The sequence below is a fragment of the Periplaneta americana genome, chromosome 7 (genome assembly GCF_040183065.1).
Source record: "Periplaneta americana isolate PAMFEO1 chromosome 7, P.americana_PAMFEO1_priV1, whole genome shotgun sequence".
NCBI classification, from domain to species: Eukaryota; Metazoa; Arthropoda; class Insecta; order Blattodea; family Blattidae; genus Periplaneta; species Periplaneta americana.
In genome coordinates, this window is record NC_091123.1 from 125,604,127 (window position 1) to 125,627,961 (window position 23,835).

Genomic DNA, 23,835 nt, shown 5'->3' on the forward strand with positions numbered 1-23,835 from the left:
ATTAGCGATGACATTAACTATGATTTCACCATATCTTAATATTTACTGGAAAGTTTTCTACGTATTTGTAAATTCATAGTAAATGTTAAATACTTTTCCGATCACACAAAAAATAAATAGTATGCCTTAAAAAAAAGTTTTAACTAGCTACAGTAAAATGAGTACGGTATGATTTCAAATGTCAAGAAACCCACATTATAATCGACGTTTATAATTAAAACTATGTTCAATTCAATTCCAGTTAATTGTACATGGATAAATATAAAATTATCTTTTTCTCTTGACATCAAAAATAAGAATATTATTTTGGATTTTATAACTTAAAAATATCTTATTTTCTTTATAAAAAAGACCTATGATTCATTAGATCGAAAAATAAATATGTATCTCTCGTTTAATTTAGCCGAAATATAATTTGAAAAATCAATATAATATTCTTATCTAATTAAATACAAGAAATTTCGTTACTGGCGAGGAGATGCCGTTTCCTTACATTAAATACGGCTGGAATGTGTTTATTTTGATTACAATTATTATTATACTTCTTTCAGTCCCTGTGGCGATTGTGTGGTCTAGACTTTCGGCCTGCATGACTGGCTGTATGGGTTCGAATCCCAGTCAGACCTACGAGCTTTCATTGAAAAACCCATAGTGACACGAGCGGAAAATATTGTAGTTGGAGTTTTTGTCGAAGCTCTCCCGTTTCCTCACGTTAACTATAAACATTATTCCGTCCGATCTCCATGTATCGTTCCATAGCATTCCCAGATCTCCAGCTGGCGACGCATGGAGATGATTGGTTTAGGCTTGAGTGGGGTTACCTGCTCGAAATATGGATATTCAGTGGACCTCACAAGCAAACATTTCATGGGGACAGATAAAAAAGTTACTTTCTTCTTCCACCATGTTAATAATATCAAAACAAGTGCTTATACAAACTTTGGACAGTCGAGCGCAATTACGAGGGCCGTAAAAATAAGTTTCCCTGGGGCCGTTTACAGAAAGAAAACAGAATTTCTTGGATAGATTTATTGTAACAGATACAGCAATTGTTCAGCTATTTTTCAACATATTCTCCAACGGAAATGAGACATTTATCATACCGTGGGATCAATTTCTGTATCCCTGTGTAGTAGAGTGTGCCGCCTGAGATCGGAACCATTGTGTGACGGCCGTCTGCATCTCTCTGTCGATGTCATAGTATGACGAATGTCTCAATTCCGGTTGGGAATATGTTGAAAAATAGCGCAACAATAATTGCTGTATCTGTTCCAATAAATTTCTCCATTGAAATTTTGTTTTCTTTCTGTAAACGGCTGCAGGCGAACTTATTTTTCACGGCCCTCGTAATCGCGATCGAGTGGTAAAAATTTCTATAAGCACTTGTTTTGACATTATTAACATGCTGGAAGGAAAAAATCTAACTTTTTTATCTGTTCCCATGAGAATGTTTGCTTATTAGTGTAACCACATGAGTTTGAATTGCGCCTAGCTGTTGTCAGCGTGATAATTCTTTCGGACGTAGCGCTAGGGTTCCCCGCTCCCTTCAGGATAACATAACAAGTCTTCTTTTTTTTTTGTGTTCTGTACTCAATCTCTTTTCTGTAGAATTTTCTACGGACAAAGATGTGTGTCAGTGACATCGCGATAAAAAAAAATTGCTATGTCAGAACCGTAAATTGTACGTAAAACGTCACACCGACAAATTGAATGTTGGCGATACCTTTTCGAATTTTTTCGGCCTCTGTGTATCCGCCTCTGCCTCCTTCTGTGTTTAGTAGTTTTCCACCGTTTTTTTTTTTTTTGCGGCAGTTAGTTTCGGCATCGTGATGCTGTACGATAAAATCTTATTAATGTTTTTTTTTTAATTAGGCATTATATTTCCTAGTAACTTTTATTTCTGCACGTTTTTAGACATCGTTAGAGCTTTATAAACAACATTTTTTCATTAGCGCATATTGAGTACTTCACGAGATATTAAATGTTTTAGATAGTGAGAGTGTGAAAATCGTAGGTTATTTTGACATGTGCGCCATTTTGGTAGTGGAAGTACGACACCACGAGCACCGAGGTGACCCCTTATGTGCACCGAAATGCAAGACGTTTAACGTCAAAAATCATCACATCACTGTCATGCTTTGCTTCATACTGATTTCTTTTTTGGTGGTATTGTAAGATATCTTTGGTATTGCGAACTGTTTCTCTTGCTTATATCCAACCGGTCACGGATTTATGCTCAAGGAATATTATGATCAGTTATTGATTCTTTTCTCAGTTTGGCTATCACGAAACTTTCATAATTACATTAGGCTATGTAATTATTTCTTGTCTCTGCATGCGGAAATAATTTCCTTTTCTTCAGCATGATTAATTCAATTGGAAATGTTGCTGCAGTACGTGCTGTGCCGGGAAGATCTCAGGACAACCGTGTAGGCATTCCCACAACGAGATTGAAACTCTTACACACGTCCTGAGATCCTGTCCGTACGGCGAAGCTCTGCGAAACGCTAGACACCACCAATTACAAATTATAGCCACTGCCCTTAAATATGCCGACTACAACACCTTTGAAGAAGTACATGGTCTGCCCGTCACTGGTAGTACAAGGCGCATAGCTATAATAGCTTTCAAGGAATCTACAAAATCTGGATTCATAATTTATTCCACTGTACGTTTCGAAACGAATGAGGAACAGCCGATAGAAGTGGATAAGAAAAAAAGAGTATCTACAATCCCACCATTCCCTTTTACCTCTAAAACTACCGGCCAAAAGAGCTTGAACTAATCAGACTTCTGGTTGGAGCAAGAGGTACCGCTACTCTCTTCATAAAAGATGTGTTGAATAGGCCTGGAATACTCTACATCTATTATTCCGATTGTAACTTTAGCTGCAATTGGAAGGATCAATTGCTCTACTAAAGCATCACCTATGTTCAAAATGAAACTAAGTTCATTAGTACTCTTTACTTTTTCGTAATACTTACCTTTCTCTAAAACTAGGTATATTTTCACTAATCTAAAAATCTATTTGCAGCTCTGTACTTGTTAGAAGTTTCTTTTGTTAAAACAAAATCAATGGTTCAATGAACTTGTAACATTTATATGCTTAAGTACTCTTTGTCCCTTGTGGCAGGTCACGAATGGTGAAAAATTTCTAAATTTCAATTTTAATTGCAACGAATTGTGACAGGGGAAAAAAACTACAGTTTGCTATATTTGAGAAGATATACAATAAAATCGCTATAAAAATTATATCAGGGGTCTTTTTCATAAAACTATAACATAATCTACTAGCCAGTACTTACGAATAAACCATCTAGTAGGATGACATGTAAATATAACACAATAGGAGCCAATGGTTATTGTTCAAGGCATGGAGCAGTGTTTTCTAGTTCCACTTGAAATTGCTCAAAACTTAACGGTGTCGCGAGACTTTGAGGATCGGAGTGCGCGCAAGAAGCGGTATAAATAACATCGATTTTCAAGTCAATATATTTCGTAAACGAGGAAAAAGCGAAACGAAGGAATATCACCACGTTTCTTAATGAACGAAAATTTACTTAAATATGAATTTTCATTAAATTCGAGCACCTTGATCTGAAACGGTTCACTTGTTAGATAATTCTCCGCGCGGAGAAAGCTATACCCAACACAACTTCTCAATGTTGCCTTAAACTTTACTTCTATTACATATAACGCGATGTGTAGCACCAGAAACGGATCACATGTTTTCATACCACAGTTGCGACAGGAAAACATGGGAATAGTGTTCCAGCAGGATGACCCATCACCCACCATTGAGAATAACATTCAACATCAATAAGTGAGGCCAATTACATGGCGTTCAAATTTTTCTTACTTGACGCCATCCGATTTCTCTGTTTGCGGTTTGTGAAGAATGATATCTGTGCATAGCGACCCAAGGATACTGAAGATTTGAAAGCAAAGATTTTCCTAGGTTTTGGAAAAACTACCCCAGAGATGTTACATCACACATGGGAAAATAAACCTCAATATATGAGTTTTGTGTACGCAAAGGTGGCACGCTGGGGTGTAATGTGGGGAAAAATCCCGTCCATTTAGGATATATTTACAGAATACTGAAATATAAACAGCAATAGTTCTCATGTTACAGTGTTTTTATTTTATGTCTTCCCAAAAGACCATTTTGTACTGGAGAGATGGAATGTCTTCGAAGCCTGTGTTTTTGATTAGACCTATACTTTTCATAGTAATTAATTGAAATTACATTGTTGAAATACCACAATAAATTTTTATGGTATACTATTAATTCAATTGCTAGCAAAAATATGAGTGGGGAAGGAACAGATTATTTTTATTTCTGAATAGCTAATGTGACAGATTTATCACAAATTATACAATGTAATGAATTCTTTCAAATTATTGAACTCTTTCTATGTATAAGAATTATATGATGATAATTCCAACAATAATGTTAACACTTAAAAATACTATATACTTCTTAAATTAAATTAATAAATACAGACAATTAAATGGAGCACCGAAAAAAAACATATTTTGGAAAACAACTTAATGAACACAAGTACGAAATTACGTTTACACAAAATCACTTGAAAATCATGCCTTAAAAAAACAGTAAAGTCCAGGTACTCATCAAATGACATAATACTTTAAATATAGCCGATGCTGTACTTCAGTATCAGAAATAATGAAGTGACCATATCTACAGGCTGGACAAAGATCGTCACCCATATTTATCCTTGGAATACTAACCTCAAGGACACCGAGGTCTTGGAAGACCCAGACAGTTTGACAGTTCAGGAACATCTTGGAATCCACAGGGACAGACATGAATAGTCGTAAGCCTGAACGTTCATGATGATGATGATATTTATTAATCAAATTGAAAGTACGAAACACAAAAAGACTGTTTGTAGACCCTCCGTAACTCTTTCAACTGCTCAGACACTGTTTTGTCGCTTAGTTTCCAGTGCACACACGCTCATTGGAAGTAATTGAACACATCGTAACGACAAAAATGTCGTTCAACAGTTGTTTCTGTGTATACATAGCCTGAAGCAAATAGTCGCAACTAAATTTTCTTATTACGTAGCGTTGGTTAAAATAACTTAATGTACTCGTATATCAAAGTATAGCAGGGCAAAAGTTGGTAATATTGTGATACGAGTAATATTGTGATAGTTCTTTTTGAGAATTTATTACAATTTTACTGAGCGAGAGAAGAATCGGTTTTGTGCAGAAACTTGGCTACTAACATTCCCTTAATACGTTGACGCAAAAAACCGATCTTCCTCTCGCTCAGTAAAATTGTAATAAATTCTCGAAAAAGAACTATCACAATATTACCAACCTTTGCCCTATGTATCTCTATGGAGATCTTCTATTTTCGCATTAGCAATAATTTCTATAAAAAGTGGTTTATGGGGTACAGCGGTTTTCTATGTGAATATGAATGTAATAATAGTGAATATAGTAATGTTTTACAATTTTTTTTGGAAAAGTGTGTTTTTTAGCGAAATAAGATTTCTTGTGAAACAAAATACAAAATTATCGCGATAATCATGTATAATTATTTTCTCGAATTGAAAAAAGCATTCATTCTGTCTTAGAGGGCGGAAACGAGTTAAAAATACGCAATATATTGTCTAAAAGAACAATTTAATGGACTACCCTTTCTACCAAATGTTATCAAAGGTAAATAACACTTACCAGACACTTAGGTGATAGGAAAGAATATACTACTGTGCAAATTTTGTGATGTGAACGTAAAGTGAGAGAAAAGTGATACAATGTCCGAACATTATTTGAAGAATAAATGACACTTGAGTGTAAAAGAGAAAAATGTGACTCCAAAAAGACAAGCATCAATTGATGGCTCATTAGATCTTCACAAAAAATACAAACAGAAACAAAGGAAAATATTTCTTCCATTTCAAAATTTTAAACATTTCCTCTAATATACTAAATTTTTGTGACAATGTACTTAATTCGCAATAATAAAACACGAAATATAATATTTTATCGCAAATGTATTCCAAAAACACGTGCGAATTTCTGCTATCTCTAGTTATAACTGCCTAACTGGAATGAACAAACTTTGGATAATTTAAATATTCGACAAAGTTTTGACAAGACGCTAATATTATTTCGTTCATCTCATTAAGTCAATATATTGTAGTAATTCAACTTGTACGAATATTTAGTTTGTGCTCCTTAAGATGATTATAAACACTGAAATCAGCTGTCAACGACTTGATTCATGCGGATTATAGTAAGAATAAAAATTATATATTATTCATAAAATTTATAGTTGACGTAGTCATATCGCAACAAGTACATTATTGTTTGATTTATGTCCAATTTATTTTGTAAACATACTGATATAAAAAATAGAAGACTAATTACATATTTATAAATCAAATAAATTTCCAATACAAATTATGTATAAATTAATTTCACAATTAACACTGTTACATCATATAAAATTAGGAATTGCACTTTGTTTTAACATACAAATATTTGATATTAACAGAATTGCTTTAATGATATTAATTAGGGCTATAAAGCAATTGTGTGATTCAAATAACATTGTAATTTGTAATTTGTTCAAATGAGTATACGTTTACTAATGTTTGTTTTACTAAACTCCATCCGCATGGATCCATATTTATTTCAACAGAAATATTCATCATCCAAAATGTGATAACAAATGTAATATAACACAGTTTAAACAAAGAAATTTATACCACACTGTTTGTAATGTCCAAAGCGAAGTGTTAGATTCTATCATTCCATTAATCCAGTTAGTTAAATTTCGTTACATCCTACAACTTTTCAGGTATAGCTTCCTGTAAATCTGAAAAGCCATATTTGTATAATACATATTAATATTCCTTAACAGAAAATCACAAATTTAAGTCACACAAAAAGTGTGCACTCAATGCTGGATCTCTGACGTCTTGTCAACCCACTTGAGGTATGTGGATAAATAGGAAATATTGGAGCCGGAGTCTGGTAGAGTTCCTGGGTAGCTCATGAGTTACATCCTATTTGAATGAAATATTTATCAAATAAATTTCGTAGATATCTGTACAAGTATTTCATTAGCCGTCCCAACTTAAAGAATATGCTGAAACTTAAATTCAGCTTAAAGAGATTCTACTTTGTTGCTATTTTCATGACAAATTTTAATGCCTGCATAATTCCCTGAAAAATTAGTTTCTAAAGGTATACTGAGATATAATTAGAGCTGGATTCAAATGTATGTCGACTTTGTAACTGCAGTAAGCTACATTATCCAAGTATAAGATAAGTTTACATAACATTTTTCGGAACAATAAACCTAGTAAATAATTGAATCACTAAATATGAAAAAGGAATAAGTCACAGTTTTGGCAGATTCTCCGAGTACAGATTACTGCGCATATTACTGTGGAATCCCGGCCACCAAGTCACTCAACTGAGTGCGCTCCTTATTTGATGGTAGTTGACTTAATATAAAAAATGTCAGCATATATGCCCAACTTGGAGTCAGGCCACAAAGGAAAAAACATTGTAGGATAGGAGTTCGATCCGGTGCCGTGGATTGAACTTCGGCGTAGCTCAATGGTGAGAGCGCTTGGTACGTAGAACCAAGGACCCGGGTTCGATCCCCTGCGCCGGAGCGAATTTTTCTCCTCTGATATTAATTGAATAATAGAGATAACGATATATTTTGTTTAATATTTGTACAATATATTTCGTTAGATATGAAAGGGGAACAAGTCCCCACACAAGAATATTTTGGTTTATGTAACAACCGACAGCTTTCAATGTTTCTATGTGCTACACTCTACTATTGTTCATAAATTTGTATACAATAAAGCTTTTGATTTCAATAATGGAGATAACTTAATATTTTTTACAATATATTTCGTTAGATATGAAAGGGGAACAAGTCCACACCCAAAAATTGTTTCTATAGGGCAGGATAAATTGAGAAATTTACGTTTTTTTACATAAATATCTTGTGTGGTCATGATTGGTTCATAGAAATATTTTCGACGCAATTTGTTTATATTTCCTTGTGTGCAGAAGTTATTTGTGTTTTTCTTAAAACTAACTAAAGGTGACTTATTCCCTTTCCGAATTTAGTGATTCAATTAAGGGTGCCAAACCATAACGTTAGTGCCATCAAATGAAATTTACAGGAGAAAGAAAACTGAACTCTCACACATGCAATATTATGGGAGGCATAATAAATTATTCCCTTGTCATTGGCATGTTATTACTATCCGTCTGAGTGGTTATGACCAGATAGCGGATTTTCGGTCCCGATACTGAAAGTTAGGTGTAGGTACATCAATTGCAAGGGGATCATTGAACTCATTGAAAATTCAATTGTAAAATATGAAGTCCTACTATCGTACAAGTGAACAGTATTATATGAAACACTAATGTATTTACAGTCCTTCTACAAAATATTATTGTATGAAGATGACACAAAGTAGTTATTTATCTAAAGACCACTTTAAATTTAAAGGATAATTCAAAGCATGCAATTTACTGTAATGACGTTACCGAAACGATTACGGACGAGCCTTGTTCCAAACCCTCTGGTAAACACAAGTATTTCACAGAGTTTGGCATGGTTGGAACATTTATTTGTCAGCCGTTTGCTGACATTTATAGCTGATCTTGAAGAATTATGTAAAACCATTTTTTTACAATAAAGTTTCTTTACTTACTTAAAAATGGCTTTTAAGGAACCCGAAGGTTCATTGCCGCCCTCACCTAAGCCCGCCATCGGTCCCTATCCTGTGCAAGATTAATCCACCTCTCTATCATCATATCTAAACTCCCTCAAATCCATTTTAATATTATCCTCCCATCTACGTTTCGTCCCCCCCAAAGGTATTTTTCCCTCCGGTGTCCAACTAATAGAGCACGAATTCTACTCTTTCAGGGGTGAGTTAAAGTTTTTCTGCATATATTATATTTTATGTTACAATTATTAGCTAAATAAATACATACATATGCATTTCTGGATTCACCCATACCTGCTACATGTTCTGCCCAACTCAAACGTCTCAATTTAATGTTCCTAATTATGTCATGTGAAGAATACAATGCGTGCAGTTCTGTGTTGTGTAACTTTCTCCATTCTCCTGTAATTTCATCCCTCTTAGTCCAAAATATTTTCCTAAGCACCTTATTCTCAAACACCCTTAATCTCTGTTCCTCTCTCAAAGTGAGAGTCCAAGTTTCACAACCATACAGAACAACCGGCAATGTAACTGTTTTATAAATTCTAACTTTCAGATTTTTTGACAGAAGACTAGATGACAACAGCTTCTCAACCGAATAATAACACGCATTTCCCATATTTATTCTGCGTTTATAATTTCTGGTGGTTGTTCTCAGTTTATGTTCCATTTCATAACATGGGAATGGCCAGTCTGATATATATTGAGGGCATCATACCAGAAGGCGTATGAACAAATGCAGAGTATTGAAATATTTTAATGTAACCTATTTATTAGAGTTGAACAACGATCGAGAAATGAAGACTAACGGCGTCCGCAAAGCCGAAAACCCGCACGACAATATTATTGTCTTCGTCGTTGTCGTCGACTGCTGTAACGAAAGATCAAGACATCGGGAGTGGTCAACTCTCGAACGTCAAGCAGACTTGAATCGTCACAGTTGTTTATACCAGACTGAACTATTATGTTTTGGCAACTGTTATATATGTGTAAACAATCAAGCAGTCCATTTGAAACATCATCTCTACCTTTCAGTGTATAATAATCAGTTTCCCAATCTTTATTTAATTACTAGGCCATTATTAAAACGCTAGGAATTTTTTTCTTATATTTGAGATCAACTGTACAATCTCAAGTAAAAAAATGTTAACGCTTTATTTAACGTTATATTTTATGTTTCTTATTTACTTACTGGCTTTTAAGGAACCCGGAGGTTCATTGCCGCCCTCACATAAGCCCGTCATTGGTCCCTATCCTGAGCAAGATTAATCCAGTCTCTAAAATCATATCCCACCCCCCTCAAATCCATTTTAATATTATCTTCCCATTTACGTCTCGGCCCCCCCCCCACATGTCTTTTCCCTCCGGTCTCCCAACTAACACTCTATATGAACTTCTGGATTCGCCCATACGTGCTACATGCCCTGCCCATCTCAAACGTCTGGATTTAATGTTCCTAATTATGTCAGGTAAATAATACAATGTTTCTTAGAAATGCAAATTTATTTGAGTTTTTTTTATATACAGCCATAGGTAATATCTGATCAAAGAACCAGAACATTCTGCTAACTATGATACTGTTTTGTTTTGTCTTTTTGTAACAGTTAAACATCTCTAATGTTATATATTTCAATGATGTATGTTATTCAAAGTTACGAAATCTTTCTACGCTGAACAAATACTATTTCGAGAATGATGAGCGAGTCTCGAAGCGCACGAGAGTTACGAGTCGAGATTCGAAAGACAAATGGAACGAACACAGAGAGCGAGAGCGGCAGTTACTTTTGTTTATCTCTATTATATTTTATGTTTGAAAACAATCGTTTGAGAATTACAATGGGCATGACGAAGAATCAAAGAAAGTACTCTGTTAAGTAGACAAGAATAGGAAAAATTATTCTTTATTTAAATTGCTCTAATGTAAGCTTGCAGTCTTGTTGATATGTCCTTCTGGAATGACGCCCTCGATATGTGATCAGGGACAGTACTTAACTTTGTTGTTTTCTGATTGCAGTTTCGGGCGCAGTGTTTCCATATCAACGACCCCGTACTGATGCTGGTGGCGCAGTTGGCGCTGGTGCAGGGGCAACAATAATCGAGGTCACGGCCCCCGGTAAGACGTGCGCATGGGTGTTTTTGTAACGCATAATAGTCTATTAGGCTATCATCAGTAAGTAATCTGAAGTTTGTATAAAAATGCTCCAATTCACTTTAAATCTGAACTCCACGCCACCATCACCAACAACTCCATCACTACAGTACGATTATTTAGTCCTCACAGTCGCCGACGATCTGCGCCTGGGTCAGGCGAGTCCATTAAGTTACGCCAAGGGGTGTTCAGGTTAGTCTGTCGCCTGCAGTCAGAGCGATCGGATGTCACGCATGCGGTAGAGCGTTTGTTTTCAGTACAATTAAGCTGTACTGCATTCCTTTAACGACCGCTCGCCCTTATCTCTACTCCGGAACTCTCCCCACTACTCCTATTACTTCCCCTCTTTCGCTTTCCTGAGCTGCCAGGACTAAATAATCGGTCTGTACTTGAGGAGCCTAAGGGAAAAGTGACATTTTGATAAAATTAAGTACATTTTAATCTTAATTGAAAAGACTACTAAGATAAAGCATCATTTTAAATACGTAAAGATTATTATTTTTGGTCCTATAGAGTAATCTGTTATGGTTACTATTGGTTATTAGTGGAGAAAAGTTCGCTCCCGAACAGGGGATCGAACCCGGAACCTCCAGTTCTACGCACTGGGCGTTCTAACTACTGAGCTACGCCGAGACTCAATCACCAGCATAGGATCGAATCTTTCTCTTATAATACTTTCTCTTAGTGGTCTTACTCCGTGTTCAACATACACAGTATATTGACACATTATATAGGCTATAAACAGTATATAAAGTTTATTGTCATTACACAAGGCGCGCACTCAATTGAGTGACTTTGGTGGCCGGGACTCCACAGTATATATGCACTGTTGGCGAATAATCTACGTAAAGATTAATTTTGTGGTCCTGCAGAATAATCTCTTGTGGTTACCACTGGTTATTAATGGAAAAAAATTTGCTGCGACGCCGGGAATCGAACCCGGGATCCCCAGTTCTACTCACTTCGCTCCATGTTCGACATCATATATATTAAGTCAATTGTCATTACATGGAATAAGGCCACTAAGGGAAAGCACCAAAGGAGAAAGATTCGTTCAGTGCTGGTAGTTGAGCCTCGGCGTAGCTCAGTGGTTAGAACGCCCTGTGCGTAGAACTGAGGATCCCGGCTTCGATCCCCGCCACCAGAGCGAATGAATAACCAATCGTTTTAAATGTTTAAAGAAGCTGTTTAACGACACTGTGTCAGCTGCGAAGTCAAATCCTTTTTTATAACTGGGCGCAAAATTTTAGTGGGCACAAGAGTAAGAATTTTTAAGGTAGGATTTGATTGGAAGCTCAAGGTCTTCAGCTCAAGTGAAACAATTTTGAAATTGCTTTTCTTTCTGTGTTCTGAGATGATATTTTGGAGAGGATCGATAAGTGCATCAACAGTTCACTAGAAGAAACAGTCTCTGTCGTAGCGACTACCAAGCAACTTCTAACTTTAGAAGGGTTTTGAATGAAAAAGGAATGAATTCGAGTACTATGAAAAATCTGCTTTGATTATATTTTGTGGAAATGAAGCACCAATTTATGTACAGGTCAGGAAACGTACAGCATTTCATGATGAAGAGCGATGTATTGAGGACGCTTTAGATAGAAGAACAAAATTAAGGACTGGCATGTTTATCAAAATAATTGACTCATTGATAGCTAGCATGTAAGAAGGAGAAAAGTACATGAGGTACTGGCAAATCGATTTGAAATTCTGTTTTTTATTCTACCACCTGAGTCGCCCTCGGTAGCGTAGTTGGTATAGCTCGAGGTTGCGGGTTCGATCCCGGCCGAGGTCGATGGCTTTTAAGTGTGTTTAAATGCGACAGGCTCATGTCAGTAGATTTACTGGTATATAAAAGAACTCCTGCGGGACAAAATTCCGGCACACCGACGAAGCTGATATAACCTCTGCAGTTGCGAGCGTCCTTAAATAAACCATAATTTAATTTTTTTTCTACCACCTGATTTGGCAAACCAAATTATTAGCAAGCTTCCCCGAAATTATCACAATGATATATAGAAATTATTGACAGTGATTTTGGGAACAAATGTACTTATTCGGATACCTCAAACTAGAAACACTGATAACGATACCAGAACTCTATTATTATATTATACATAACAACCTCCAAAGTACTTTCCCGAATTTGGAAACCATGTTAAGGAATTTCCTCACTTTAACGATCACTAACTGCACCTCAGCAGAGTGAGAGACGCTAGAAGATCAGTGTTTGGAGACAGTAATATGAATACACTTGTGTTTGTGTGTTAATGTGCTCTCAGAAGGATGTAACATAGAAAACAAACCAATCTAAGGTCATCGATAGATTTGCTGAAGCCAAAGTAAGGAAAAGCCTTTGATGTAAGCTTAAATTGTTTAATTACCAATACTTATTTCTGTAAGTTTTGCTTTGGTTTTAGTTAAAATATGACCAACTAAAATATACTGTATATTAATAAATAATATGATTATGATTGTTAGAAACAGAGCTTCTTGCTTTTTTTATTTTATTATTATTATTTATTTATTTATTTATTTATTTATTTATTTATTTATTTATTTATTTATTTATTTTTTTGCTAAATAAAAGAAGGGCTGAAGTTAAAGGAAGGGGGCTGCCAAAATTTTCATTTCTCTGGGTGCCAATGACCTAAATCCAAGGCCTGTGCGAGGTTACATAGGATCCGAGGAAATGACAATAGCAAAATGGTATTTTGACGAGATGACGTCAAAGGATTCGTCGTGAGATTAGATAATACTAAATTGGCTGGAGAGTTTTTCCTTTTCTTATAATTGGAACTTTATTTATCAGAACAACAAATAAAAATATATATACATATATTTCTTCTTCAAAATAAAGCTATAAATTTCGATGACTTTCGCTCATCTTTCCGCCAGTATCCGAAATTTTGGCGACGCAAATTCTTCAATTTGAAAGTGAAAAACTATGCACATGTGTTGGGGACATCATCAAGATTATCATATCGCCTTCCTTGGTCGTCAAGCCCTTAAACAATAAGCCTATAAACAGCATCGGTGAAACATATTACCCTGTTTCTGGTACACCTCAGTTAACTCTCAGTTACGTCATTGCTCTTGTAAATTGAATTGTACTGGTAATTTTCATCAGTTTCCGGAAAATTAAATACAGATTTATCAGCGCTTGTAACTAACAGTTGAGGTAACGTCATGTTTAGTATCTCTTGTCGCCCATAGATGCCTTCAGTAGTATTTTGTTAGTGACTTTTAGTGATATATAGTTACTTTTGTTTGCAGAAGTTTTCAGTAGTACCTAATATGGCTGATAGGTACACAGTGATCTCTGTACTAGTAGGTGCAAGGCTTTTTAAATAAATAACCTTGTGATAGACCACAGTGTACATGTACACATCCATCTTCAATCGTAACATGATAAAAAAAATCTAGTAATTGTTGGTATCCGGCGTGATCATCTAGGTAAATAATAATACTGGAGAGAGGGCTAGATGTAACTTCTGCTACAAAACTGCAGCCGTAGTCAGCTGTGGTGGCTATGGCAGCCATATTGACAGATATGTACTAAAAGTACTTTATAATTCCTCCATCTGAATGCTTTCATTTAAGTGTTCATATGGACTTTACGGAGCCCGAAAAAGTATTGGCATTGGTAGAGTACCGAAAATGATAAAATAGTCCTTGTCTAACAACACTGAATCTGACGAAGCTGAAGATTCGAAATTGCCTTTACAAACACAGTAAATCCTAATATTATGCCATAGAAGCAGAATATTTACCGTAAATTACATAAATAAAACGGTAAAATGTTAAAACTATAGTAGATTAATTTATTCTAGCCTACAATGTTATTTAATATCAGTTGTTCATCTTACATAACAGTAATGCTGTAGCGCTGCATATCACTATTTGTTCGAATCAGTACTAACAGGCAGGTAACTGTCATAGACTTACTAAATATCCGCAGTAGCTACAGGCCGAGGCACAATCACCAGATGAAGCAGAGGTAACTGTAAAGATGACGACAACTGTTGTTTCGGAAACTCATTTTAAACATATCAACACGTTAAATCGTAGATAACTCTGCTAGTTCAGCTAACAGTCGTTTCAGAAACCGAGCATACATGATAATGAAATGAGGGGAAGTAGGAGGTGGAGTGTGTTGTTGGAATTAAATATGAAAACGAGAGTGACCCCTGAAAGTCACCTACAATGTCTGATTTTTCTACCATAAATTCAATCATGACTGAGGATCGAACCCGGGTCACATGAATGGAAAGTCAGAGCGATAACGTTTAGTCTCAGACGCGGTTTATAGAAAGGCATATAATTTTTGGAATTGGCATCTTTCTTTAGTTTAATTTTAATTTAACATATTGTAGTCTATTCCATGGATCTTTACATCAGCGTACTGCGTGATAGATATAGGCTACATAGGCTATAGTCAGAACCTGAAACAGAGGTAAACATTGCGATTTATGAACCATGATGCACATTTGTTCTCTTTTGTTATCCACGAATTTTTCAGAGGCCCATAGCTTATATTAATGGTACGAATGGAAGGTAAGACATATAATGACAAAGGAGCATCTTTATGTGAATATAAAGATCGTGGTGCAGTTGTTTAAAAGAGCAAACCTTGCGTGTATATCCAACATATTCTACAAGAATGTGGGGGGGGGGGGTGAAATACTGTGTACAAAGTAGTGGAGAAACTGCGTCATAAAACAATTCTAAATAGAGGCATTTAAACTGGAGACCCGTCGTAAAAAGCACGCAATACTGCAATAAACGGTCATCGCCTTAGCGTGTGGCAGGAAAAGGCTGCAAATTTTCTGTCTTTATGTCCATTTAAATGTCCCTAATATTTCTGAATATGAAAGCAGATTCGGTTGAGTAATATTCTTCATTCGCTAGAGTCAGTTATAGCCTCTTTATGTAAAGCATATTCTAATACCGACGTAAAGGCCCGATGTTTTGGAATGGTTGAATTTATAGCAAATTTTTCGTGGAGATGAAGTTTAATATTTAAGAGTTTTATAAGTAATGTATTTTCGAAATAGTTCTATTATTGGTAGAAAAGATATTCAAACATGGAAGAAGTGCAAGGGGCGTGATCATGTACTAAGTAATAATTACAGGTTTTTCACAAAACAAAGGAAACGTACAAATATGGAAAACACGAGAACATGTAATAGGCCTACATACAATACAAAATATTAGGAAATTATACTAGTGAAAAAAGCATTGAAATTTAGCACAACACAAGACATAACAATAACAAAAATACGAGTATGACAAAGTTTTCGTAATGTGGGAGTTTTCATTCAACAGCTATGACAGTTACGTCACACTCACCGGCGCTCAAATCTTCCCCCACTAAAAATTACCATTGTAGGCTCGTCTCACAGACTGTCGGGATAAAGGACCCTGGCGTCCTTTATTATGGCGCTGAAGGGATCACGGTTAAGGCGTGAGCAATCCTGTCTTATGTAGCCTACTAGGATAAGTAAATAAAAAAGAAGAAACACTGACCAAACAATACATTGACCTATAAGTCCCTTATGCATTCTCTCATCTAACCCACTCTAAACTTGTCACAGTTCTCGTCCCCCGTCACTTCTCTATCCCCTCATCTAATCCACTATAAACCTGTCACATTCTCCTGTCATTTGGCTGTCCCCTCATCTAACCCACTCTAATCTTGTTACAGTTATCGACCTCCGATCACTTATCTATCCCTCATTCTAGTCCACGGGAAACTTTTCACAGTCTTCGACCTTCTGTCACTTAGCTAACCCTCATCTATCCCACTATAAACTTGTCACAGTCTTCGACCTCCCGTCACTTATCTATCCAATCATCTATCCCACTCTAAACTTGCCACAGTTCTCGTCCTCCGTCACTTCGCTATCTCCGCATCTAATCCACTATAAACTTTATCTTAAAAGTATTTATTTCAGTCACTGACTTCACAGCATAAGTTTAAGGTGCTACATCTCTACATTACATATTTAAAAGACGTATGAACGTTTTCGTTGGTCTACGCCAACATCATCAGATACGAAGTACATTTCAGCAATATCAGTGATCTCTACATAATATCTACAAATACAAAACATATTTAGTGGCATGCAAAATGAGACATATTAAAAACCAACATTGCTGTGATACACATTGACATTCTTATATGACTGCCTTGATTGTCACTTACTTAAAATACACGTATACATTACAAAAATATTGATTTACATATATATATATATATATATATATATATATATATATATATATATATATAAATGCAAGTCTTCACATATGAGATAATAAAATGACATGATTTAAAAGTGATAAAAATAATAAAATATAAAACTAATATAAGAAGTATTATGAATGTGAAGAGTTGCAAGATTACAGTAATTACATTTATTATATTCCTATTTCTGTTTCACAATAATATATATATTTCCAACATTCAGAAACGTATGTATCATGGTTTGTGTCACGTAATTATTTGAATATTTTTCAAGTTTATATGGTTTTATTATAAATGCCAATGTATTATACGTTGGGTTGTTTCACGTATAATACATTGGTATTTGTAATAAAACCATATAAACTTGAAAGATATCCAAATAATTACGTTGAGCCAATTTCTCTTATAGTCATTCTAAGAAGAAATATAATTAAACCTTCATTAACCAATGAACTTCACCTAGCTGAAATAGAAAAACAAAGAATCTAAATTATAAAACAAATAAGAAGATAAATATAATACGTTGTATTTGGTTACTTAAATATCGAAATATAGTCCTCGTTCCATTTCTAGTGTTAATGCTCTTGAATATGCGGACTTTTACTTCTAAATAAACCAATGGAAATACGTGTGAGGAAAGCAAAGTTAATTTTTTGTTCTATTAATTTTATATTCCATATTCTAACTTTAGTTTACCTACTAATAATCAAGCAAATCTAACTTATTCTAAGAATTCAAAGTTCCTTAGTCTAAGACAGTGATGTCAACTGATGCCCCTAGGAACAAGCGCGCGCTTTAGAGCCAAGGGGAGCCTGAGCGCTTTACAGCGGAAAGGAACGAGACAGACGAAAGAGATAGTATATGCCGCTTGGTCGATCTATATACAGGGATGGCCAGCACTGATTCAATGGGTAAAGGGAAGAGAACTTATTAAAACTGTATCCATGTTAATTTTTAGATTTGTCTGAGAAGTATAAGTGCATTATAATAGTGTAAGTTTTAATTTTAATGCTCATTTTTCACAAGTTTGTTTTTTTATTCAAAAGGAATATTTTCTCAACTTTTTTACAGAAAAGTGAAATTTTCAGATATGTTTGTTTAGTAACCTTACAGGTACTAAAACAATGTTTTGTAAATCTAATATATTGTTAATAATATAATTAGGATTAGAAATCCTACAACATCTTTGATTGTGAAATAAGGATGAAATGGAATTTTATCAATATTTCTATTTAATCCTGTAGGATTACTGAAGATAATGTATTAAAATGTTTGAAAATATTCGCATGGAAAATGTTTGTAAGGAAATGAATTAACAAAGCAAATATTGTTACATCACAAACAAAAGATATGTGCCTATGTGTTGGTACAACGTCAGGTCTATAGCTTCACCAAATTTCGAGATAATTTAATATTCTGATAACAGAAAGTTGCGTACCAATATCACCTAAAAAGCATAATGCGATAAGAGTTTTATTAAGTAATTAGTTACAGTTAAAACATATATCTATGCAACTTCGCTTTGTACTATAATATTGTTTTGATTACTTTTATAAGGCTAAAGATACCCTCAATATCAATTTCAACTTATGTCATATTTAGTGTCTTTCTTTGGGATAACACTTTCTTTATGAACGATGCGTTTAATTCACTTAGTACAATATAGTTGTAGGTATTATGGAATTTGTGTGAATATTCTTTTTTTTTTACTCTTTATTATGTTATTAACGTTTAAAACACAACTGCAATATTAGGCTAAGAAAGAGGTGTTAGTACTTTTGTTTTACAAGACAATATAGAAAATAACAAACAGAAAGAAGCTATATAAAATTAACGACATAAAATTTCACGTTCCGTTTGAAGTTTGTGCACCACTGTTTTCTTAATCCAACAGGCTGCTTATTTCTCTTTCCATACCTAGCGCTTAATGCCCGCGCACGACGTCAAGGTCAGAAAAATGCGCTTGCTTTGACATCACTGGTCTAAGGTGCTCCCGTTCGCGCGGAAGCTTTCGTGTGTGTAGCAGTGTTATCGACTACAGGGAGCGCTGAGTTGATGCTGGTAATATGTTATGTATTCAGCATTATCCAAAACGTGCTGAAGCTAGCCGCCGTCTTTTTCTAGACATTATTGACGCCTGCTTAATAAGTTCTCTATCCTCGCTCAAGTTTCCGTCGAAAAATAGAAGCAATCTCCTGGTCAATATTATGCATGAGATCCTCTAATTTGCATTGGTTTGTAATGTATACTTTATTTTCTAGTGAACATTAAAAATAAAAATAAAAACAGCAGGGTCATGTCGGGAGATCGCAGGGATCATAAATTAACATTAATGACTCTGTCCTCAAGAACGTAATTAATTTCTTGTAGGAAAACGTTCGCGATATCAACGATGACAGAACTTTGTTGAAAGAATATGGAATTTCGTTCCATTTCGATCAACTCTTGAAAAAAAAAAAAATTGTACAAAATGGGATTCACAGATATACTGTCATTAGATCCTAACGTTTCCTTAACAAGAATGGTCTGTGGCTGCTGGGAGGTATGCTTTCTGCCTCTCCCTTCTACCCCACGGAGCATATTACGACACACTGCTTACCCGTTACCCATTTCAGCGAGTGCTGACGACCACAGGTCTTAACGGTCCAAGTGCAAGGATCCATTCCGAATCTAGTCATCATGAAATCAATCATTTAAACAATTAACGTATATCCCGGTGTACTGAAGAAAACCTAAACTCAGCCATATGACAAAGTTTATAAAGAGATACTCCACTATAAATGCATATACGCGTTACAACGTTGTATCAGTAAGGATCTACTCCATTGTTCACGTCTTTTTCATATTCATAATACGCTTGCATACGTATTTTTGTTTACCAGCAACTTTTCTGTGTAGGCGATGCACGATGTAATGGTGATTACTCCTTTGTTTTAAGATCTAATTAATCAGGAACATGAAGACGAAAGAATTTCAGGGAGGCTAAGAGAGTTTAATAAACTTTATTAAGTATGATACTTGCATTAAATTACTTGAGATAATAGATTTACCAGTAGAAAAATCTAATAGCCCCATTTGACATGAGAGGAAAACGTAAAATTGAGGTTTTGATTTCTAGCCATATTTTACTTCTTTTACGTACTCTGCTAACTCGTGTGACGTAAGGACATATTCTTTCTACACCCTGTATAATTTTTAACAATATAATTTCAATTTTAAAAGCTTTCAGTCTTTTCGATACATTATCCTATGACATGAAATCGGTCCTATTACTTTTAACGAAGATACAGCCATTCCAATTGATAACGACAAACGGTATTAATATATGTTGTTATACTCGTAAAGGTCTGATCTTTTCCAATGCATTTCTTTTGAGGTCTGAACTATGTTTCCCCTCGACTTCGGAAGAACGTTTATATAGATTCCTCTATGGAAGGAAACTCATGTCGTTACACCAGGCAGTGGGTTGGACGATATGAGGGTCATTCGGTGATTACTTGGTCATGTAATGATGCGTTGCTATGGCAACCCAAGGTCAAATTCAATTTCTCCCACAGCGGGATATTGTGAGATGAAGAAATTATTAAAGTTGAGCTTATCACAGTGTTTGGTAAAAGTTGCATATCTACAAGATAACCTCAATAGCTTATAGCTCTCTGCTCTTGGAAAATGCAAAACTTGGACATTAATTTGCAGAACTCATCGTTAACACGATTCGTTGTTTTAATTGAAGCATTTGACAATAATATCCTTTCGTAGGTATGTCTCTGTGGATAGTGGGTGCGTTTCTTAACCTAGTGGTCTGTAATTCGATTCCCAGTATCGCCGGGGATTTATCTCCAATAGGGACCTAGAAAAGACGTTTGACAGAGTGGATTGGAATAAACAGATGGGGATCCTAAAGAAAATTGGCGTGGATTGGAAAGAGAAGAGGCTGTTCAGTAACCGTTACATGAAACATCGAGTCAAAATCAGGATAGGAGAAGAAATGTCAGAAGGAAGTGAACTAGGGAGAGAAGTACGACAAGGATGCCCTTTATCATCTACCCTATTCAACGTCTACTTGGAGAATTTAGTAAAGAACTGTTTTCAGAATGTGGGAGGAGTGATAGTAGAAAGAAGAAGAATAAAGTGTATAATATTTTCTGATGATGTGGCGTTGTTAGCAAAAGAGGAGATGATAATAAGAGATATGCTGCTGAAGCTAAATGACAGCTGTGAGCAGTATGGGATGAGGATAAATGCTAACAAGACGAAGACCATGGTCATAGGAAGAAAAGTAAAGAAGGTAAACTTGTGACTTCTAAATGAGGCAGTAGAGCAAGTGGACAGCTTCAGATAATTGGGGTGTACTATAAGTTGTAACATGAGCTGTTGGCAAGAAGTCAAAAGGAGATTAGCAATGACAAAGGAAGCTTTTAATAGAAAAAAGAGCATCTTCTGCGGACCTCTGGAGAAAGCACTAAGGAAGAGAAGTGCTTTGTGTGGAGTGTAGCATTGTATGGGGCAGAAACATGGACATTGCGACGAAGTGAAGAGAACCGACTGGAAGCATTTTAAATGTGGATATGGAGAAGGATGGAGCGTGTGACATGGACAGACAGAATAAGAAACGAAGCTGTGTTGGAAAGAGTGGGTGAAGAAAGAATGATGTTGAAACTGATCAGAAAGAGGAAAAGGATTTGGCTGGGTCACCAGTTGAGAAGAAACTGTCTCCTAAACGATGCACTGGAAGGAATGGTGAACGGGAGAAGAGTTCGGGGCAGATGAAGATATCAGATGATAGACGACATTAAAATATATGGGTCATATGAAGAGACAAAGAGGAAAGTAAAAAATAGGAAAGACTGGAGAATGCTGGGTTTGCAGTGAAAGACCTGCCCTTGGGCAGAACACTATGGATGAATGAATAAATGAGATCTCTATTGTGCTGACCACAAGATCAGGGACGCCCGTCAGGTGAGAGAGACTAATGCAAGTCCGAAGAAAGTCCAAAACATACAGATGATCTGGACCGGGGTTCAAATTCGGTGATGGAGAAGTAGTATTTGTGGTGCTAAAAGCCAAGTTCTATGAGGATTTTTTCCAAGGTTTTTTCCTTCTCTTTTCTTCCTATATTCCACTGTCACATTCCATTGCAATGTCCATCATATGTCCCTCCAAAGAAAATGTTGGGATATTACCAATTTAAAGGACCACTGTTCTATTCCTTCACAAGTGTAATTACCTTTCATTAACATTTCTCATAATAAGCTAACATCCTGTCATCTCCGTGGCCCTAGGCCTGCCACCTATCCGACAAAGTATCGCTCTCGTCAAATTTTGCCCTCTATGAGTACGATGGAATAGAGAGAAATCCAGAAAAAATCATTAATTCATGGTGAGGTGTGGTGTAGTATTGTGACTGGCGTAGCTACAGATGCAACCAGTCTGAGCAGGCATAGTAAACTCTTGAAAAGTGAAATGCAAATCGAGTGGGGCTTTATCGGACTACGCTCTGTATGCTTTAATGACAGATGGCACCACATAGCCGAGTCACGTTAGCTAAAAGAAAGCGGCCATTCGGACTTAATAATCATTCCTACATAAAGGAGTGATAATGCACAATAGCCCTTACAAGGCTACCGTGCTAGCCTTCGGGCTCTTCCTGCGTACAAATGGGACAAATCTTTGCTAAATTATTAGTAAAAACAAGTATTGTATATCGCTGTTTCGGAAAAACAATGACAACTGCAAAATTGAGATTAATATTAAAAACACCCCGATCTGACTAATACGAATTAAAAGTAACCAGAAATTATAATAGTTTATATTTTGCTTCATTTCGATTGTCATACTATTTTTTAAATATTTATTTTTTATTTATATATGTATGTATATTAAGAGTACACGGGAAAAAGATCAAAGTCACAATTCTCCTAAAGGTGATGCCATGATGTAATTCAGTATATCACTCCAAATGTTAGTGTTTTTCTTATCAGGAAAATAAATTATAAATTATGGTTTATTTAACGACACTCGCAACTGCCGAGGTTATATCAGCGTCGCCGGTGTGCCGGAATTTTGTCCCGCAGGAGTTCTTTTACATGCCACTAAATATAGTGATTTGAGCCTGTCGTATTTAAGCACACATAAATGCCATCGACGTGGGCTGGGATCGAACCCGCAACCTCGGGCACAGGAGACCAGCACTATACCAACTGAGCCGCTCAGGATGACTCTTATCAGGAGAATTATCACCACGGATACAGTAATATTTTTCTTCTTTTTCATTAGGAACAGCAATAAATGTTGCAATAATGTATTGAATTAGATGATGACAGCACCCGTAAGAGAACTGTGACTTTCATGGTTTTTCCCGTGTACTCTTCATATGGTCAGTTTCTATCTGATGCTTTTCCAATTCACTGCCAGCTAAAGCAGGGAGATGCACTATCACCTTTACTTTTTAACTTCGCTCTAGAATATGCCATTAGGAAAGTTCAGGATAACAGACAGGGTTTGGAATTGAACGGGTCACATCAGCTTCTTGTATATGCGGATGACGTGAATATGTTAGGAGAAAATCCACAAACGATTAGGGAAAACACGGAAATTTTACTTGAAGCAAGTAAAGCGATCGGTTTGGAAGTAAATCCCGAAAAGACTAAGTATATGATTATGTCTCGTGACCAGAATATTGTACGAAATGG

General features: G+C 35.7%; 1 protein-coding gene across 2 annotated transcripts in view; it reads left to right on the forward strand.

Annotated features, from left to right (window-relative positions):
• LOC138703430 (gastrin/cholecystokinin type B receptor-like) overlaps positions 1–23,835 on the forward strand; it is a 206,350-nt gene that overhangs the window by 168,270 nt on the left and 14,245 nt on the right. For both annotated transcript variants that reach the window (XM_069831281.1, XM_069831282.1), the window contains exon 7: positions 10,762–10,860. In XM_069831281.1, the coding sequence (XP_069687382.1) occupies positions 10,762–10,801 (40 nt within the window). In that variant the 3' untranslated portion in view covers positions 10,802–10,860. The remainder of the gene's footprint in view (positions 1–10,761; positions 10,861–23,835) is intronic.